The sequence below is a fragment of the Podarcis muralis genome, chromosome 1 (genome assembly GCF_964188315.1).
Source record: "Podarcis muralis chromosome 1, rPodMur119.hap1.1, whole genome shotgun sequence".
Taxonomy (NCBI): domain Eukaryota; kingdom Metazoa; phylum Chordata; class Lepidosauria; order Squamata; family Lacertidae; genus Podarcis; species Podarcis muralis.
Genome location: NC_135655.1, coordinates 108,336,730 through 108,358,853, shown reverse-complemented (window position 1 = coordinate 108,358,853; position 22,124 = coordinate 108,336,730). Strand labels below are relative to the sequence as shown.

Sequence of the window (22,124 nt, the reverse complement as noted above, 5' to 3'; positions counted from 1 at the left end):
TTTTAAAGCTGCAAGTCATCAAACATACAGTACCTGCATACCTGATGCAAACCTGTAAGAGGTAAGAAATGTGAAGTGAAAGTCTGTTTAGCCATTCATAATGAAAATGAGCATGATCTGTCACAAAGGGCACAGATTCAGAGAGTCGTATAGTGATGGTCCATAGTGGAATAGTCCATCTATTCTATGCTTTATGGCTCAAATGTGTATCAGCACAAGGACATTCAGTGACATTCTCATGTCAAATGTGACCTGCTCTGGCAAGTGTGTTTAAGACTGAAACATCAAAAACCTCTTATTTTTATTATATTTGTGAACGTCTCTTTAAGGTCAGAATTCCAGCCATCTGAAAATACATTGCAGTAAAAGAAAACAAAAAACAAAGACAGAATCATCAAGTACAATAAAAAAAAATGAAGTCTTTATTCTTTTGGCTCAACTGTAATGTGGCTTACCGTTCTTTATGGTAATAGCATTTTCCTGCATGCAGTTCACCAACACACAAAGTCAACAGTTTCAGTAAAAGGAGGAATTAACATTTAATTTTTGCCTGTGAATGGAATACGGGGAAAGAAAATGTCCTGGTGTGATCAGATATACAAGTTCGCTACTTGGTTCTTGTGGAGGGGGAGAAATTATAATTGTAGAACCGCATATAATATTTAGAAGACTTCTAGTGCAGCATGAATCAACAAGAATAAGAATAGTCTATGTAAACAAACACTGGAAAAGATCAAGGATTTTATGGATAATAAGACTAACTGCTTATGCAGGCAGTGCTAGGAATTCAAACAAATCTTTCCCACCACATTTCAATTACAAGTTATAGCTATTTGGAAGCAAGTGCATTTTGGACTCCATCTGAAAATTCACATTAAGATGTGTGCAAAAATACAGTACTAATTAAAAAAAAAAAAGTAACCCAGAAACCTAACATTACCCCCATTCTCGCCTTTCATTATTTTTTCTACTTTGTGAAGTTCTTCAATTAAAAAGTGCTATGGACAGAAAGTAAGAACTGCCTGTGACATCGACCTGAAGATCAGTTTTGTTTTGCCATTTATGTACAAAATGCTGAAAAATAAAATTGAATGACATCTGTACACTATTTATATTTTTTCTTAGAAAATCCTAACCATGTATTTGAACAGATTTAAGCAGTTTGCAACATGATGTGTACAGCTGGCTACACACTGTACAATACTCACTTAAAATTCAAGAGAAGAATAAAGTAAGGGCAGAACAAGAAGCTTTTCTTTTCTTTTCTTTTTTACCGGATAGCTGAAAACTATTGCTTGATGAAATGAGGAATGATATCTGGTTAAACAATTTGTTTCACTTTTACCACTGACATATGGCTTCCCATATTAGATTTCTGAACAAATCCAAGAAAAATACAGCAGCGAAGGCAAGATAAACAACATGCATCAGTGATAGCCTCCAAACTACTTATAATGGTACAGAATACATCATATTTTCCTGTTCAAGGCTTGCGAACTACAGTTATCGTGGTACATATTTGATGCAATAAATATTGTGCACAGGTCATTATTCCTTTGCTCAAACATGCACCACGGGGTTAAAATAACTATTTACATAGACAGCATTATCTCATTGACACATACAGTGTCAATCTTGCTGAGAGCAGAAGATGGCTAAACAATACTGCAGGAGAAAGCAAAAACAAACTTATAAATGTCAGGTTCTTCTCCCCCCTCTTTTGGCCAGTTTAGTGCTCCAGATGAACACATTTTTGTTTCCTAAAGAACACTTAAACAAAAACCCCACCTGGTTTCCCCATCCAACTAGAAATTGAGTTACGTGCGTGTCAACTTGACAACGGAACGGTACATAAAGGGGACAAAAATACCTCTGTCGAGTAACTGTTGAGTTTATGAGACTTACAGGCACATTTAAGAATTGTCAGGATGAGACGTAAAGATGTATACTTTTATTAAGCACCTCAGAATCTGGAGCCATCCTGAAACATGGAAGTATTTAAAACCCTTGTGCAAAGAAGTCTTACTTGTTTCCATGCATGGTCTATAAGTGCAGCATGCCTTCATGCAAATCACTTCTTCTGTCTGTACAAGAGAATCAGACAGAACAGCTGGTCCTCATGGTCCCCCTGACCCTGAACCCACCCACCCCTGAACATAAAACCCATTTACAAAAATAGTCACATATAATAGTAAACAACCTGTGAATTAAAAAAATGACAACCTCACCAACACTGATTTTTTGTTTGTTTGTAAAAATATGGCAAAAGGTGGCAGTTGGAATGCAAACAGTGGATACAGTTATTGTACTTGAGTGTTTTATGTTAAACACACATAAATTCTAGGTTTGCACCTCTTGTACTGGCCCCTACAGTCTGGGTAGCCATTTTTCTTTCCTCTTCAGCAGTGTCAGCTGGTAATAAAAACAGTAGCCTCCTGTCAAAGTTGCCATCCTGTTTTACACAGCAGCATGGGAATTGACGAGGGGGTCACTGTCTTGTTAATAGGCACTGACCTTAAGTATATATATAACATTTGTATATATATTTATAGATATATTTGTGTGTGTGTTTGTGTGTGTGTGTGCAAAAACAGTCAGTTTGGCATAAACCTCCACTTGGAGTCCTTTTGAAATAATACTCTATTTTCTCAAGCTGTAAACAATTTGTCACAAAGGGAATCCTTCGCTTTGCTCATTTTTTACTGTCCCTGATATCTTTACCTTTATCTTCCTTTTCTGATTTGTCTTTTTCATATTTGTCTTTATCAGGCTTTGTAACGCTATCATAGGAAGGTGGAGAGGTGGTGGAAGGGGTCATATCATTTTTTTCAGGGGTAGAATTCTCATTCAGCTTATCAATGATCATATCTTCTTTGATAAGAGTGTCATCTCCAGCTTTGATTCGGTCCTTATTAAATAGGCAGGACACTTTTTTAACTTTTATCTTTAAGAGGTAGCGCCTGAAGGCTCGCTGAATGATGACAGCAGATACGTCCTCTTGCTTTCGTTTTAAGGTGGTTGTAATTGGTTCATAAGAAGCTTTTGAAGGATTGGCTGCCATGAAGCGATCTTCCATTTGAACACGAAGGGCATCCATTTCATCACTTTCACCCAAAACACGTTTTGTGAAAGCAAACAAGATGTCAAGGCAGTGAATTCTGTCACCACTTACCATGGGCAGATCCATTGCAATAAGCTGAACTTTGTTCGGTTTTGGTATTAGAAGGGGAGGATCCAGTGAAGCTGCAAAATCGGAGAGTTTACTAAACTCTATGAATTGAGTTGCATCTGGATCAAACTTTTCCCAAACCTCATAGAACATCTCAAAGTCATCCTCGCTCAAAGGCTCAGCACTTTCTTCTGTAGCAACGCTGAAGTTCTCCAAAATCACAGCAATATACATGTTTACTACAACTAAAAATGATATAATAATGTAGCTAACGAAGAAAAAAATCCCTACGGAAGGATTGCCACAGTCTCCTTTCACTGAACTTCCTGGGTGGTCTTTGTTAGGGTCACAGTCTGGCGGCCCACTGTTGAGAATGGGAGCTAGCAACCCATCCCAGCCAGCAGAGGTGGTGATTTGGAAAAGGCAGATCATGCTGTTGCCAAAAGTTTCAAAGTTGAACATGTCATCGATTCCCACTTCTCTCTTCACGTAGGCAAAGTTGGACATTCCAAATATAGCGTAGATGAACATGACCAGGAAAAGGAGAAGACCGATGTTGAACAAGGCAGGGAGAGACATCATCAAGGCAAAAAGCAGAGTGCGGATCCCTTTAGCACCCTTGATGAGACGCAGGATTCGACCTATCCTGGCAAGTCGAATCACTCGGAACAAGGTGGGCGACACAAAGTATTTCTCAATAATCTCTGCTAGGAACATACCTAAAAACAAAATTTATAAATAGGTTACTTAAAAAGGGAGTGCAACATCTAATCTTAATAGCATGCTAAAAATTGCAACCCACCATTTAAAATGGAAAACGATCTCTACAGTATTCAGAAAATTACAATTAGAGATTAATTAAGATATTGAAAAGGTTTTTTTTTTTCATATTTCCCATTAACTTTCCAAAATTTTCATTAACCACCATTTTAATGTTCTATTGAATTGTAATTTTTCTTACCTACAATGGATAAAATGACAACCACAAAATCAAAAATGTTCCAGCCAATGGTGAAATAATAATAGCGGAGTGAAATCAGTTTCAAGACACATTCTCCGGTGAAAAGGACTATGAAGATCAGATTAATTCGGTATAGATTAGTTTCCATTGCATCAGTTTGGTCATCTGTTTCTACCATCATGGTGACCATGTTAAGGCAGATAAGAATCATGATGCTGATGTCAAAGGCTTGTTTTGTTACAAAATCAAAGACCATGCCTTGAAATTTGTTCTGTAGATGAAGAAAACAATGTCTTATTCAAATATCTCATGATTTACATAGTTTACCAGTAGATACCTTGTACGGAACATTTGTAATTCATTCTACGGCAAATTGTTTAAGGCAAAACCAAATCTAGATGCACTAAGGGCCATTCCTCAGTACAGTGGGAGTTGCTGAGTGGCTTACAGTCACAACTCTGCCGTAATGCAACAAGACCCTACAATACAAAAAGGCATCAGTTTTTCCCATGCCAGTATTATCCCTCCTGGGAGGTGGGACAGGACAACACTGGCATGTGAAGGAAGCGTATCAATGGCTGCCCTGTGTGAGATCTAAATCCATACCTAAATGGCATAGGAAGCATATAGCAGTGCCTATGTGCTGCCTACAGGCTTCCCATGGGCATATATTATGAGAGCAGAAAGGTAGACTAGATGGGCCTTTGATCTAATCCAGCAAGGATCCTCATATGTTCTTAGTTATTTAGATACAATATTTCTTCCCCACCTTCCTAGTGCTCACTCAGGGCAGTGCCTAAAAAATACGTTCTTAATCTTGCATTGGATATAATTTTGATTGAGTGTAAATCTGTGTTCCAACTGCATTCCCACTTACTCGACATTGTTATTTAATATATAGATAGATATATAAGTAAATAATGGTTGGAAATTTAATGAGGCTTACTGCTGGCCTTGGTATTGGTTTCTGCGGTTTCTTGGACCCCAGTTTTTTCATTGCATTGTAATATTTCTTCTGCTCTTCTGTCATAAAGATGTCTTGACCTCCAAAGTAAAGGGATGAAACCAAACCTGGTTACAACCGGATACCTCTTTATTTTTGTTTTTTTAAGCAAGCAAACAATTTTCCCCCCATCTATTCTTACTTAACAACCAATGTCTTTCATTGGGTCTCGGCATAGGAGAAAGTGCAGGTAACTGTTCACAAGGCACAGCCCTTGCTTTCAGAGGTTGAACAAAAGTAAGTCATACCCAACACCACCAACTGAAGTCAACGGACCTGATTGCTGAGGTCCAATAATTTCATTAGGTCTACACCGTGTATACCCTAGTCTAGCCCCCCTTTCCTTTACTATTGTGGGAACTCTTATGTGCTCACATAGTAGCAACCCCTTCCAAAAACTGGCCGTCCTGCCCCCTTTCTTTTGATCAGAGAAAGGATGTTAGTATGCCATTCCCTTTCCGTGAGTCTGCTTTCATCACTGAAGGAAGAGTGCTGGGAGTGGAGGCAGTGAAGAGAATCCACCACCCACCCTACTTCTGCTCTGGTTGATCTGAGAATGTGGATGTAGCCCTGGTTGCACTGCTCTGTGAAGTCTTACTGCTGCAGACAGCAAGGGATTAAGATTGCACCCTAATTTATTAAGTGTAATGAGGTTCAAAACAAGGGTTGCCAACTTATTTTCTAACCAGGCTCTGGTGTCTTTAATGGGTTTGTCTACTTTTACTGGTTGCTGCTGCTTCTGTGTGTTATGTACTGAGTTGAATAGGATCCAAAATGCAGCAGTCTGATTGGACCTAGAACAATAGGATTCAGAATGCAGCAGTCTGATTGGTCCACAGGAGCCACCCAATCCAGCTTCAGGTGGAAGTTTGGATTTGAAGTGAATCCGCAACCTGATTGGCCTACAGGAGAATCCCGGAATTAGCCAATCACGTGGGGCCCATTGTGTAAATAAAGTATATAAAGCAGACATTCTGGGGGAACTTCCATTCCTCCTCACCACTATGAGCTGAACAAAGAGCATGAAATTCACTCTCGAGTATATTTCAGTGTGCAAAAACTGGCTCATTGGGTGACATTAGCAAGGGGTGAATTTAGTTCTCATGCTCTACAATCCCTCCCAAACTGTTTCCTGCACATTGTATGGCTGTCAAAAGCATAGGAGCTGCTTTGCCTGGGGATTTTCATTGAAAGCCTTGCCTTTAGAGGTTGGAAAAATAATAAATTCAACAGATAAAGTACACATAGTCATAAAGTCCCTACTAAATCTCTATTTTCCTTAAGGCTTTCCTGTGTCTTCAGAAGATGTCCATAAGAAATGTGTACCTCCGATATATTTCCCCCCTCTGCCTCCCGCATGCCCCTCAAACTATTAGCATTCACTAATATGGTTCAACCGAAGTGAGCGACTTCACTTTGATTATGGATATAGATTTAGGATTTGTTGGAAATGAACATTCTGCACTTTTTTTTTGGGGGGGGGGGACCTAACCTTACAAAAAAATCTTTAAAAAACAACACAGTTGTAAATCTTGACGGCAAAAACAGCACAACAGACACTAAATCATTATCACTGAACCCTTGACAGTGTGTTCAGAACACAGCAACAGAATACTTATCTTCTTTTTTTGTTGATTAAAATTGTCTATGATGACACCAATAAATAAGTTCAAAGTGAAGAAAGATCCAAAGATGATAAAGATGACAAAGTAAAGATACATATACAGGTTATCCTCATAATGAGGTTGCTTCTCCACCTACAAAGACATTTTAAGGAAACATACATTAAGCCAACATTTAATATAATTAGCTATTATCCAGTATAATTATTTACAATTGCCACAGAGCTGTGCTTCCCCAGAATCTATTTTGACTTCACAGCTACAAATGGAAAACTCTAAACCGAAATATATTGGTACACAACATTGAACCATTCACCTATCTTTTTGCTCTGAGTTATAATTCAACATTTTCTCTCTCTGCTCCTCCACTTTAGTTCCATTACCTATCTAGATTTCAATCTAGACTCATATGGCTTTTGCTAACTCTGTGTAGAGTCGTGATTAGAGTGCTGGTCTAGGACTGGAGATGCCCAGCTTCAAATACCACCTCAGCCATGAAACTCTGTGTGAGAGAGACCTTGGGCAGTCACTGGCTCTTTTTCTAACTCTACCTCACAGGGCCATTGTGAGGATCAAATGGGAAAGCAAATGGGAGCTGCATTGAGCTCCAGGGCAGACAGGAAGAATATAAATGTAATAAATGAATACATAAATATTGGTTAAAGGCAATCAAGGTCTACAGAATAATATATTAAAGGAATACTAGAGAAGATGGCAGATACACAAAAGGGGAAAGACAGTGGAGAAAAACAAATAAGGAAGGAGCACGAGATAACAACAAATGCCAATTACACTAAGAAATACATGGAAAATTATTGCAGGGTGACTTTAAAAAAATAATAATAATCTAAAGTAGGGGTATCCAATGTTGGACCCTCCGGATGTTGTGGAATCCAACTCCCATCAGCCCCAGCCAGCATGTCCAATGGCTAGGGATGATGGGAGTTGTAGTCTAAAATATCTGGATGGCACCCCATTGGCACCCCTGATATAAATCTATACTGTTACCCAAGATTTGTTGTTATAAGATTCCTATTTTTGGAATGATGTCTTGCAGTGATTTTTCTGCCCACAGCTGTTCAGCAATGACAATGTGTTTGAATATCTACCTCCTAACTCTTAATGAGAACCTTTCAGACTCATGCTGTATTGTTTTTAACACTTGATTGGAAGCCGCCCAGAGTGGCTGGGGAAGCCCAGCCAGATGGGCGGGGTAGAAATAATAAATTATTATTATTATAATTATTATTATAGTTAAGGATCGAATAGAAGACAGACCGATCAGAGAGCGGAAAGTAGCAGTGGAGACTGAGGCAGGGAGAATAGGCAAGACAACCAGTGGAGACTAAGAGACAAATCAATTGTGGAGAAGTAATGGCTCTTTTGGGCCTGCAGACAGCAAATTTCAAAATAAAAGGCAGCGGCGATGGGTGGGGGAACCAACCCTGAGAAATTAGAATTGAAATAATAGTTGTGTGAAATCGGAGTGCACAAGTGTGCTCATGCCATGGTAGTGCACTTACATTTCGTGAATCCACAGCTGCATACATAATATCCATCCAACCTTTGAAGGTGGCCTGAAAATAGAACACCTTTTTTAATGCCTGCACTTCATAAACAATTTGGCAACCGAGGAACAAAAGCATACCATGTATGTATTAGGGCTGGATAAATCCGTTCAAAGTGGTCTGGGACAACATCCTATTAATTTCTAGCTGAATGAATAAGATTTAAAATACTTTACAAACTGTATGTTAGGACTGGGGAATCTGTGGCCTTCCAGATGTTGTTGGACTCCAACTCCCATCAGGCCCAGCCAGCTTCGCCAATGGTCAGATATGATAGAGTTGTAGTCCAGCAACATCTGGAGGGCCAGAAATACCCCACCCTGGAGAATTTCTTTTTAAAACGTTTTGAAACATAAAAAGGTAATGCCATTGACATGCATTAATGAATGAATGCCTCTGTGTACATATTTTACAAATAATCATAGCTTTATGGAAGATTTGGTTAAGATTTGCACTGGACTGTGTGCTCCTATGTGTCTATTTCAGATCAAAGTTCAATACTGCCTGGACATAATGTTCCGATTTCTCAGCAATGTTGCAAATATATGCATTTTGAGCTCAGACAGTCTGCTGGTTCACTGTAGGCAGATTCCCCACTTCAATTTAATGTTAAGCTGTGTTCGGATAGCGTCTTGAAATTCTCAACTCTGTTTCTGTGCAGATGCATTGGGAAGACATAATTTTACCAAATTTTCTTAGGAGGGGAAATTCTCCAATAGGTTCTTGGTGATGGGGTTCACCTGTCAGTAGCTCAAGTTCTTTCTTTCCCTCCTAAGGTCTCATTGCTGTTGTTTGGTGAAAGTGGTAGCAGCGATTGTAGCAGTAGAAGCAATTGCGTCAGATGCATGGCCACCATTTCCCACCCTTCACTGTGCCCCAGACTTAGCGTCATTCCACGGCACTGTGGTCGGAAAATGGTGTCTGCTGCCAAAAACATAAAAGACATAGGGAGCTGCCTTATATCACTGGTCCACCTAGCTCAGCATTGTCTGTGCCAGCTAAGAGCTGCTCTATGGGGTTTCAAACTGGAGACATTCAGTTAAGTTGTGGGTGAACATATCCGACGACACAGCGATTCTTCAAACAGCTCTTGTTTATTCACAGGCCAGAACAGAACAGAACTGAAGGGTTCAGTCAGCCTGCTTATATAGAGCTCCAGTACAACACTACTGTAACAACTTTCTAAAACTATCCAATCACTGAATGTCACTTTCGATCCCTTATTTGCATAACTATCTACAGTATCCCCCTGCTGGCCCAGGGAGAGAACTTCAGTACATAACACATTCCCAGTCTGACATGAAGATGCCAGGGACTGAACTAGTGACCTTCTGCATACAAAGCAGGTGCTCTGCCACAGAACAAGGGTCTTTCTCCTAAAGCTTGAATGAAAAAAATGGCGGAGAATGTTTGGAACAAACTTGGCAAAATGGCCTTCTGTTGTGAAGTGGGAGAATGAGAAAAAGAAAAGTATTTTGGGGGGAAATCACTTCTGGGAAATTTTAGCTTAGTGGTATTTTTCCAGTAAAAATAAGACAGCATAAAATAAAGCACAGCTTTTTTTTCTTTTTTCTTTAAAGAAGACGTTAACTTTAAGAATTATAGGAATAACAACCACTTACTACTTGAAGCAAAGAGAGGTAACCAAGCCCCACGTTATCAAAGTTGACTTTCACATTTTTCCACCGGGCTGTTTCATTTCTTTCTATGAGCTCTTCACACTGAGTTTGGTTGTCAACTTCGTCGATGCTAAACATGTCCCCTGTTGTGGTATTAATGCAGTGGTAGAACTTGCCAGCAAAGAGATTGACTCCCATGATGCTGAAGATTAACCAGAATATAAGACATACGAGAAGCACATTCATGATCGATGGAATCGCTCCCAAGAGGGCATTCACTACCACCTATAAAACAAGCGACACCGTAGAAAGTAAGTTTGACTGTGTAAGTGCAAAAAAGGGAGATGCTTTATCAATGTTGGGTGAGGATTTCTGAAATAAATTTTAAAGACTTCTGAAACCTTCATTATACATGTGCCCTCCATAACTCATGGAAGAACTCTAATGTAAGTATGATAAAAACCAAAGAAAGCAAGGAAGTGTAATACAATGGGGGTGGGGAAACCAGCCCGACCATTGGAACTAAGAAACAGAACATTAGGAGAGAAATGTCAACTACAGATAGTTACCAAACATAGGAGCGATACACAGTTTGTATTTTCCAAACACATAAAGAGGACATCATGTAGAAAAATAAAAGCAGCAAAACATCTCATGAAAGCCAACGTTTGCAATTTGGTGAGGGAAGAGAGTTTTGGGCATCTAATTTTGACAGAGTGATGCCTCTTTTCTTGCTTTCAGGTGGGGCATTTTGTGTAATGCCATACCGCCTACAGCAGACATTTTGAGAGCAACGCTCTCACAATGATTTCTTAAAAGTTCAAATTAGCCTCAGAAGGTTAGCAAACCCTGGTCTAGGCCACCTAGAGCACCATACTCCAACACACAGTTGAGGTCATAGGTCAGAAGAAGTGGCTTTCAAGGAAGTTTAAGTAACCCCTTGCTTTGGCATTTCATCTCAGAACAGATCACTTTTGCCATGTGCTTCATGGAAATCTCTGCAGGCAGCTGAGAAGGATAGTCATTGTGCCATAGACAAGCAGCAGAAGTATATGAAGTATAGTTTCACAGCCTGGTTAATATGTTACCCTGGTAACATAGTCAGCAAGGAAAACATTTCTGTGTGGCTGGAGCTCGTAACATATGCAGGCTGCAGCCACGCTGGTCATTTAAGACACTTGGTTCGCATCTGCACCAATGCCAAAAGTGCAAATCAGAGTTGCAGAATTGGAAGGCGAAAGAACGGCTCAGTGTGAGTGACCCATGTGGCTCCTGTTGGCAAACGATAAATTCTGCTTCATTTTTAATTTTGGTGAGCACCCAACAGGCAGCATTTAATATAGCACTGTATTGTTTAGCACACTTTCATTCCATTTCCATCCTCTCTTAAAAACAGGGTTACCCATCTTCTTTTTAAAAACGGTGCTAAATAAATAAATCCATACGTACACAGACAGACAAATAAAAGTATTATTACACAGTGTAGTGGACAGCTGGCTTCAAGGCACAGGCAGTGCAGAGTCTGTGGCAAATATGTCTCTCCTTTAGCTGCATGATCAGTCACATTATTCCCTCCATTACTGCTGCATTTCAAAAGCTGACCTACATTCCCTCCTTTCTGAGTCCTGCAGCAACACCACTCCCTTGCGGTATGAATCCTTTGACAAGCTCAAAATATGGTGCCAGAGATAGGCTATCATCTGCCAGCAAGAAATGTGGAGTATAGGGCCCCAGGTATAGGTGGCACTCGAGGAGGCAAAAGGCATGCCAATTACTTTAAATTGAGGGGGCCATGCCAATGTAGAATAGCACACATATATCAGATATTTCTATTATTATTATTATTATTATTAGTAGTAGTAGTAGTAGTAGTAGTAGTATTTTATTCTGTTTTTAATATTCTGTTGGGAGCCACCGAGAGTGGCAGAGTGGCTGGGGGAACCCAGCCAGATGGGTGGGGTATAAACACTAAATAATTATTATTATTATTATTATTATTATTATTATTATTATTATTATACAGAATTATTATTATTATTAAACTGCTAGTGCAGTTATTTTCTTTTGGATGTTAAAATACCTTCTGATGTACATTATCAAAATGTTAAAGGTTTCAGAATAGGAATGTAAACATTCAGTTTAAATACAAGAAAGCTATGGAGGATTTTTTCTTCCTGTTGGCACTCTTGGGATTTTGTCATTCTCAATCATTGGGTGTTATCTGTAAATTTGGGTGCCACAACCTGATTCCAGGTCTTTGGAAGCCTCACTGCTTACCACCATTCTGTTTCCACCTTCTGATTTCTAATAGATATTGATTCATAAGAGGAGCGATCAGCTGATCCCATGACTGTCAAGATTTGATGGAACAAACTCCTTACGGCTACACTGAGCTCCTCCCAATATGTATTATTAATACATATGTATTATTATCTGTTATGTAATATGTATTATTAATACATATGCCTGCAAATCATATGCATGTGCACATGCATTTAGATGCATCAAGGTAAGAATACCAGATACTTAAAACCAAGCTTTTAAAATATAATCAAGAAGTTGACAATTCAGAGTTAATTAAAAAATATGGAAAGTAAAATAATACAAGAGAGGAACTGAACTTTAGCTTTTTTAAAAATAAACTATTCTTCTCAGGACGCTGAGAGACAAAGCTGCTTGCTGCCCTGCGCCACTTTGTAAAATCCTGGATTTCTACCAAAAACCTTGCTGCTCATATTCTTAATATGCCATCCAGAAGATGATCATGATGGTTTTGTACGTTACGTTAAGCTCTTTCCATGTTTTCTTACCCTCATTCCTTCAAATCGTGATAAAGCTCTTAGGGGTCTCAAAGCCCTTAAAGTCCTCAGTGATTTAATGGCGCCAAGTTCAGAGTAACCCAAGGCATTAGCTGTTAAGCTAACTAAAGAGACCTGCACGTGAAGAAAAAAGAAATTAATTTGTAAGCTATATAACATATATAAGAATCAGCACATACTTTTTCTATAACTTTGCAGAGATCATTTCAGTCATTCACTGTAGCAGAACAAATGGCTCAAAGGGCAACTCATGATAAAATGGACACAAAAGTAAATGCTTTAGTTATTCTCATTATAGAAGAGTTTGAAAAAGAATTTTGCCTTGGCCCAGCTAGTGAATTTAAACAGGTTAGCTGCCACAATGCAATGGCAGACCCACCAAGTGTCCCTATTTTCCAGGGAAGTCCTTGATTTAGAGAAGCCATCCTGGTTTCTGATTTACCGTAATCCCGCCCAGAATGTCCCACTTTCCTTTAGGATGTCCTGATTTTCATTGGAAAAATGTTGGAGGGTATGGAGTTATCCAACCCCCGAGCCGTCTGAAGGCAATCCTGTATAGGGATTTTTCAAAAAATGTTTAATGTTTTATTATGTTTTTATATATGTTGGAAGCTGCCCAGAGTGGCTGGGGCAACCCAGTAAAATGTGTGGGGTATAAATAGGAAAATAGGAAAATTATCATTATGGAATGGGACGTCCCTATTTTCATTGAAGAAATGTTGGAGGAACATATGCAATGGAACATATTTTGGCATTTTAATGGTGTCTTGTGTGCAGGAAGGGTAAAGGCATGCACACTGTTTCTACAAAGTGAACAGCTTCTTCTGGATTGATGGGAAGTGCTTCTACATAATTCAATTTTCGACTGAGCAACGCTAATGCCATTTCTAAGGGGAGGTGCAAGACCATGCTTAAAATGCCTGCCACTTGTTCCAGGGCATAATTTTCAAACCCTGAATTATGCATGCAGTTGTTTGCGTTCAGGTGTAAGACGAAGCAGAAGTGCCTGTCTTTTGAACTGGGATGTTATGTCAGGCTGCATGGCAGTTTATGCAAATTGCTGCTATCAGCTTGTTGCAAGGGATTTGCTGCAGTGTTTTCTAACCAAAGCCCCCTTCTTGCATCATTCACGCAAAAGGGCCTCCGTGTGTTGAAGTGGATGCAGAGCCCTGCAGCTGGCCTTGTCCCCAACATTGTGCCGCTTCCCCAGCCCCACCTGCAACTTCCACACGTTGAGCATGGACAACTGCAAAAGGGGAGTTTTCATATGTAGACACCTATGCATATAGGCTTCCATCGGATCAGGGCACCCATGGCATCAGGGTTCTCAATCCATGGAAGACTAAGTGTGTAGGTGTCCCTGTTGTATAGATCCATGTTGACTACAATCCAGAGTCTTGCTATGGACACCATCCACAACTTTACCATGGATTCCAAAATATAGCCCCAAAAGGTGTGCGCGCACAGAATACTAGTGGATGGATCAGGATCTAGCTTTGGACCATGCCATTACAGGTAGATATAGATTTCATTATCTCTGAAGTTTTTCTTAATGACATGGGGGGGAACACTTTTTTAAAATTAAATTCATATAGCAATTTCTTCTGTTTAACTGGTAAATTCAGCTTGTACTAGTTCGGAGTGATTTCGTCAATGCCGCAGTACAAAAATAATTACCCCAGCCAGATCGCCACACTACTAAGGCCCAAATGGCTATTTTCTGGAAGTAATTACATCCCTGGTTTCTGCAAGTAGTAGCCACACTGCTTTTGTTCACATTATACCATCCCTTTATGGAATTCTGGATTAAAGTTACTCATGATTCTTGCAAATGTGTTCACTTTACCCCACAATTCATACAAAAAAATAAATTAAAAAAAGAATCCATGGCACAGTAACTGTAGTTAATTCACCATAACTCATTTTCATAAAGGTAGATTGCATATTCAGCTCATAGGAAAAAAATACATACATCAACAATGAGGAAATCCAGCCAGCACCAGGCATTGGTGAAATACGTTTGAAAGCCATAGGCCACCCACTTCAGAAGCATTTCCAGAATGAAGATGTACGTGAAGACCTTGTCAGCATACTCCAACATAGTCTTGATAGTCTTGCGCTGTTCAATATATATGTCTTCAAAAGCCTGTAGACAAATACACACACACACACATATATTTGATGGATTTTAGTTTGGCGTTAATCTTGGAATTATTTGTGTTTCCCTTTCTAGTATTTGAAACTTCAGTCCCCTCTTCCTCTCTGTTGTTTGACATTCACGGGGGAAGGAACGAAAACATGCTTTGCACACAGGAGGACCAAGTTACAATGTTTAGGTAGCAAGGAATGGGTCTTTTTGAGACTCTGGAGAGCTGCTACCAGCCACAGTAGAAAATATTGGGCTAGATGTACATCGTTTAACCTTCCAGAGCAGCTCCCTGTGTTCCTTTCCTCCATTCTGCAGAATTATTATTATTCAGCAGTTAAGGGTCACATTGTGGGATCTCTAGCGCAATATCTGTACAGTGCACAAAATCTAGAGCTGGAACGTTCCAAACTGATGGCTGTCCCATCTCCATTGTTTAACTTCTTACCATTAAGAAGTTTCTCCTAATGTTCAACCGAAGTCTCCTGTGACTTTATCTTCTTATATGAGACCACCCTTCAGGAATTTGGGTGAAGTAATAATAATACATTTATTGTCAATGTACAACCTGTGTACAGTGAAATTAATCGAGCCTCCCCTCCCCCCAAACACTCAATCTCATTGCACTCTGTGTGCTTCTCGCACAACACACCTACCCCGAAAGTCAGTTGCACTATATTATTTTCCATTCAGCAGCCTAACAGCCCACGGGTAGAAACTGTTTTTTAGCCTGTTGGTAGGACTGATTATACTTCTATATCTCCTGCCCAAGGGTAGAAGATTAAAGAGGTGCTGGCCGGGGTGTGAATTGTACCTGAGAATTTTTCTCGCTCTCCTAAGGCATCGATCCCTTGCGATGTCATTTAGCGGACTCAGGGGACAGCCCATGATATCATGTGCTGTGTTCACCACCCTCTGTAAAGACTTTCTGTCTTTCTGTCTTTCAAGCCAACGTACCACACTGTGATACAATATGAGAGGACACTTTCTATTGTGGACCGGTAGAAGGAGGTCATCAATTGTTGTTTAACATTGTTCAATCGCAGGACCCTGAGTCTCTGTTGGGCCTTCCTAACCACCTGAGTTATATTGTTTTTCCAAGTGAGGTCTTCACTAAGGTAAACTCCCAGGAATTTAAAGGAAGTACTACTATGTTTCCTCTTTAAAATAAACATACCCAGTTCTTTCAGCTTTTTCTCACAGTATTTGTTTTCCATGCCCTTGACCCTCCTCTGAACACCTTGTTTTGCCTACATTCTTCTTAAAGTGCAGCATCCATATCTACACATAATGTTCCAGATAAGCACTACTGAGGAATGAAGTGGAACAGAAAATGTCTGTGGGAACTCTTGTGTTCCCAGATACACCTGCCTGGTATGATGTCAAGACTTGTTTCAATTCATGTCAACAGATTCTACCATAAATAATAATAATAATTAATAATAATAATGGGTGCCCAATGGCACCTGCGACATAATGTCTTGACAGGCAGGGCCTTGGATGTTGCTTCTGAGGTCTTGCAGGGTCTTGGAGGCCACGTACGAGGCCTTACGAGACCTCCAACATTGCCTCAGAGCTTGCATTGGAGCCCCGTAGTGTGGGTGCCGAGCACCCAATTATTATTTTTTTGTGGGTGCTAGGGCCCTGAAAGGGTCCTCTATGGTTGGCACCAGTAGTGAAAACTAACTCAGCCTCCTGAACATGAATCTTTCCTCCCTTCTGCCTTGCCAGTGTGTGAACTCAGGAGAGCACTGGAAAAGGTGGTTATTCCATCTTTGGTCACCCTCCCCTGACACAACTCTATGGATTGCTCTCTAAGGTTCTGTGGTAAAGAACGGTTTTCAAAATTACCAGAGCACCACTGCTGAGAAGAATCATGAAGACAATAAAAGTCTCAAACCAATTATGTTCTACTATTTTGTAGCAGGTCTTCCGAAGATTCCACCATAGTTTTCCTTTCCCGTCTTCTACGCTGACTTGGCAGCACTTGAACTTCCGAACACAGCCTGGCAAAATGCGGCAAATGAGAGTAGCATAGTAAGTTATTCTGAAGCTACAGTTAATTAACAACATTTTCTATGGTCAGTCTTGAGTAGAATATATTCTATACTAAAATACAGCCCTAAAATAGTTTGTCCATTAAAATTAAAACTCACTCAAGTCGGCTCAGTTGTTCGGGGAGGGGGGTGGGGGAAGGAAGATAGGCCATGAAATCTCCAAGTGGATCCCATTTGGAACAGATTTACTTATTTCACTGTATACTAATACAATATGTACATTGTGTCCCAACACAATGCAATTTTTGAGCATGGGTTTTTATAGAAACAAAATGGCACCATTCACTCGCCAGAGTGAGGCATCAGCAGGGTAGGGAGAACCCTAAAGTTTGCAGAACCCTACAGTCTGCAGAAGTACAATTTATTTTAAGGAAAAGGACAGCCCAGTGAGGAGGACTGAGCATACTCAAGTGGTTACAGAATACTGGCTGACAATTTGAGACTGAGAAATGGAACTGTGCATCCTGAAAGAAGGCATGACTGACTGACACTACAAACTGCAGCACTTCGTTTCTTGTGATGTATAAAGCAATTTGTGTTCCTGTTTGTGCTCTGTATAATAAGCCTGATTACGTCTGAATGGAACACACACAACTCTTCCTCGTTAAGAATAAGCTAACAGTGTGCAGTTTAGAAGTAGCATCTGAGGATTAATTCTTCCCACAAAAATTTTGCCTCCACAGTAAGTGCAAAATCAAGAAACAAAAACACCCAAAGCATAAATATATATTAACTTGGATTACTTTTTTCTAGGAAATTCTTTTGTAAGCTGGATGTGAGAAATTTGTCAAATATTCATAGGGTTGCTGGATCATGAGAAGCAACCCTGGATAACAGACCTACAGTGTTTACCTGGGAAGCAAACGCTGGATCTGAAGTTGTGCACAACACATCTAATATCATTGCTAGCATAACGGGGCAGGAATACAGATAAGCAAAAACAAAATGCTCCCCAAAACAAAGGAGTTTCAATTTTTTATATTCCTCACCTTCTGTAAAACAGGCTTCGGGTTCAAGAGATTCTTCTGGTTCGGCTTCAGGTTGCTCTCCAACTTGGGGAACTCCAACGTCAACTGTGCTACCTTCAGATGAACTAGATGCATTTAGTTTCTGCAAATAAAAGCCCCATGTGAAACTGTTAATTGCCATTCTATTTCTTATAGGACTGGGTTGCACTTAATGCATTCCAAAATGCTCTCTGTGTAATTAAGAGCTCTCAAATGAAGAGCAGAACTGTGGAGGCCAGTTTGCTTTCCTCTATGTGAGGCCATAAGTATTATTAACCACATCAAACGGGTTTTTTTCCCCCCATGATGGAAGGGTTTCGGTATATTCATAGAAGGAACCACCATTTTGAACCAATTTGCTAAGAAACTAAGCCACATACTGAACTGACAGTTCTGAAGCAACACTAATTGGTAAGATAGAGAGAGAGAGAGAGCACCATGAATTGCAGCATTTCCCCCAAGTTACGGCAAAAACTGAAGGAAGCATTTTCATGTCAGATGCAGGTACGGTATGCATATGATGCAAACTATGTTTAACCCTTTACTTCCTGTTGACATGAAAAGACAAATTATCAGTGTATAAGTACTTCTAAGTTTCTGAGGTTTCAGAAAGGAAAGCAGCGTATTAATTCCAGAGCGGGAGCCATTATTTCGCATTCTCTTTTGCCAATGCACTTGCACAGCTGAGTGTGCATTTTTTAAACTACTTTTTATTCTTGCCTGGTACACATATGTGTCCTCTTTAGTACTTAGATAACCGTGTGTATTTCTACGATAGCAATTAAAACACAATTTTTTCAAAAATGCTATTTTTGGAGGGAAAGAGATTGTGCCAATAATGAAAAGTGACGCCATCTAAACTTCCAACTGGTTTCCTGATGTGATTAAGGAAAGCTAGAAGGCTGCTGCATTGGCAGCAGTAGACAAATATGAGTACCATAGTGAATAAAAGTAGAGCTGATAATCGCATTCTGTAGCATTCTACAATGTTATTACCATGGTAGTGTATAACATCAGTAAATGGCTGCATTGGTAAGTAACTATCTTTATGTGGGGAATGATGTAAGCAGATGGTGAATAACGCATACTGGTGTCAATGTACTATTATAAAAAGATCATTTTTTACATAATACTCCAAAACAAAGCTGTCGGCATTATTCATCAGAATCAAGCTTTTTCACGAACTCTTAACCTGCTAAAATATTAGTTTGATGAAGAAAGTACTTTACCAGTTTTGAGGTGTTCCAGTTTGAATTTTTTTTAAGCAGCAGAAAGAATTGGTTACCATTCCGAATTTACTATTTTTTAAAAAGGCCATGGATTATCCTCAAGCTGTTTCTACCAATCAGCCCTTTCTAGTCTATTTTCTGGTGGTTTCACTAACTTCTGGATCAATAAAATTACTTTGTTTCAGAAGACTATTTGGCATTTCATGGGTTTTAAAAATCTATTTTTAGGAGGTATGAACAGGTTCTATTGATTGCATCAGAATATAATTTATAATCTGCTCTCTGTTTTGTTTTTATAAAAAAGCTGTGTAATGGCACTTGCAGGGAGAGGGGCAACAGGATTAGATTCAATATAATCTTTTTGTTCATCTGAGTCTCTTGTTTTTAGAGGAAACAAAAACTGTTGTTGTTAGTTTTACACTTCCAGAGGAAACACACATTCAATTTTTAATGCACTTTAATATCAATAAACAAAATAAAGGTCAACGGGGAACGAATGCTATCCCCATGTACACTAGCTGTATAGAACCATATAAAACAACATAATATTCACACAAGTATAGTATAAGGGGACTGCAAGCATTGCATTCTTGTTCAATGACAAAAGGAAGTTTCTGATAATATAAAAATAGTAACCACACCATCCAAAATTGGAATAGGCTATCTCAGTACAGTACTTCCAACATACCTGTTTATCTCAGAACAATAAAACCTGGGATTAATCATTTATCAATAATAATCTTACTAATACTGACCAGTAAGCAGTTTCCTGATAGTATGATCTTAGCCACTTGTAGCAAAATGCATATTGTGGCCTTTTATCAAGCAGGGGGGGTGAGGGATCAATGTTGGGAAAATCCAGTACACTCTTGAGTGCAGCTTCAAAGGATATATTTTGTACTTAGCAACAACTGTTGTACAATATCATTTACGAAGTGCAAATGTATATAAATCATAAATCTTTGCCACAAAATAGAGAAAAACAGTTGCAGGAAATTCACTGCAACAGTATCCCTTGATATGCAGCCTTCTATCCTAAGTGGAGACTAGAAAAGGCTTTGGCTAAGCACTGTTTTATAGAAATGGCCACAAATCATAAATTGCACTATGTTCTGCTTACAGACTGGTACAAAGCATATACTCAGAAATGAAGTTCAACCAAAATCAAAGGGAATGGCTTCCAGGTAAAGATGTTCAGGCTCAGGTACTTACATAGTGCAGCTATGCATACCTAAATCCCAAGAAATCCAGTAGCATATAAGTACAGTGTATAATTTAATACATCAGATGCACAAATAGATTTTTGGTATGCACTGACTGCCCCGTTCATTCCAATCGATGGGCTTAGTCCATCTGTACATGGAACGCACATGCAGATCATGTTGCAATGAATTCTGATGTTGATGCACATGTGGAGCTTCTATACATAAATGGAGCTCCTGTGCTTATAAACCACCGATAGACCGAATCATAGACACCTATCATACGTAATCTATGCAATTCACACTTAGTCAATAGATGTATATAGAACCATAACATCCTATTTTTTTAATAGTTTGAAATTGTAAAATATTTTGCTTGCATCATTCCAAACTGCAGGGGGTGGGGGTTTTTTTTAGCATTAATGCTGCAGAATTAGCAGAGCAAAAAGCAAAAAAAGCAAACCAAAATCATGATGAGTCTATTCAGAAAATAAAGAGAAATCTTTAGGTTGTTCTTTTTTTGGAAGAAAAAAATTGTTTAGTAACTTGTGAGCAGCGCTAAGTCCAAAGAATAAACAAGTACAAATCTCAGTCTTTTTTCAATCCTTGAAATTAAGTGTAGTTCATTCATCAAATTAGTATATTAGACATTTCACATGCAAACACAATGATCAGGCAAAAGTCTAAGATACCATTATCTGAAACGCAAACAGCCACTTTACATTCATCTTGGTTGAGGTACAAGTCTACATTTCATGAATTGTAAATTAAACCTTTCAGGTTTCTTCTCAGTGAGAAATTGGCATGTTTCTTGCAACAGGCTGTAATAATAATAACAATCTTATTAGTTAACCGAGCCTGAAGTGGACACTGCACAGCACCCAAGCAACTCAGAAAGAGAAAGCATCCCAGGTTCGCGAGATTTGTTCGCCTTATTCAAAGATATCATTTATGCTTAAAACCAGAGAGTGCCGTCTGCCCATATGATGAGGCAAGCCTGGGGTCAGTATTGGGGGAGTGGGTGTTAAAAGTAACAGAGGCACATTCAGAGATTTATACAATGCACACTGGTTATGCTGGAAGCCCTCCCTTTAAATCTGCCCATTTTGAATCTCCAGTACTTCAAAAGGAAAGTTTGTGATAAGGCGTTAAATACATTCAGTACACATTGACAGAGCCAAAAATTATAGGCAAGTCATTAAGAGTTTTCATTTCTGAGTTGCTCTACATTGTGGCACCTTTGGCTATATAGAAATAATGGTTTATATAAAATCATCCCTTATTTTATTTATTTATTTGCTACCTTTCCTCCTAAAAAAGCCCAGCCAGCCCTTATGTAGCAATGTGGCAGAGATGAACTGCAATGTCACTAGACTTTTGAGGATGTGAATTATGAATATACACAGGGAATATCACATGGTTAATTTGCCAGTTTCTAGAAGGGACATCTTCCAGATTTTAGGTAGAAGGGTCTGATTGACTGAACTTGAATTGATTAAAAATTAAGAGAGTGTAATAGGGCACATAGTAGCACCTCTTGAAAGGAAATATACTATTTTGTGTTGGTGGTGCCCAAAGGGTCACAAGTGTTGAGCTGAGCTGTAGAATGAAATAAATCCAGTTTCACTAAAGGTACATCAGACTGGAAGGAACGGATGTTGTAATTGTTGTTCCCATTGCTTTTATGTACATTTGCCCATTTTCTGAGCAAGAAGCCCAGGA

General features: G+C 39.2%; 1 protein-coding gene across 2 annotated transcripts in view; it reads right to left on the bottom strand.

The window, feature by feature from the left end:
* Positions 1-399: 399 nt before the first annotated feature.
* The window catches only part of LOC114605862 (sodium channel protein type 2 subunit alpha), a 94,983-nt gene continuing 73,258 nt past the window's right edge, over positions 400-22,124 (bottom strand). For both annotated transcript variants that reach the window (XM_077936846.1, XM_077936850.1), the window contains exons 18-27: positions 17,954-18,074; positions 16,759-16,913; positions 14,734-14,907; positions 12,753-12,875; positions 9,946-10,227; positions 8,279-8,332; positions 6,753-6,890; positions 5,077-5,181; positions 4,131-4,401; positions 400-3,888 (exon numbers count right to left, since the gene is read on the bottom strand). In XM_077936846.1, the coding sequence (XP_077792972.1) occupies positions 2,693-3,888; positions 4,131-4,401; positions 5,077-5,181; positions 6,753-6,890; positions 8,279-8,332; positions 9,946-10,227; positions 12,753-12,875; positions 14,734-14,907; positions 16,759-16,913; positions 17,954-18,074 (2,619 nt within the window). In that variant the 3' untranslated portion in view covers positions 400-2,692. The remainder of the gene's footprint in view (positions 3,889-4,130; positions 4,402-5,076; positions 5,182-6,752; positions 6,891-8,278; positions 8,333-9,945; positions 10,228-12,752; positions 12,876-14,733; positions 14,908-16,758; positions 16,914-17,953; positions 18,075-22,124) is intronic.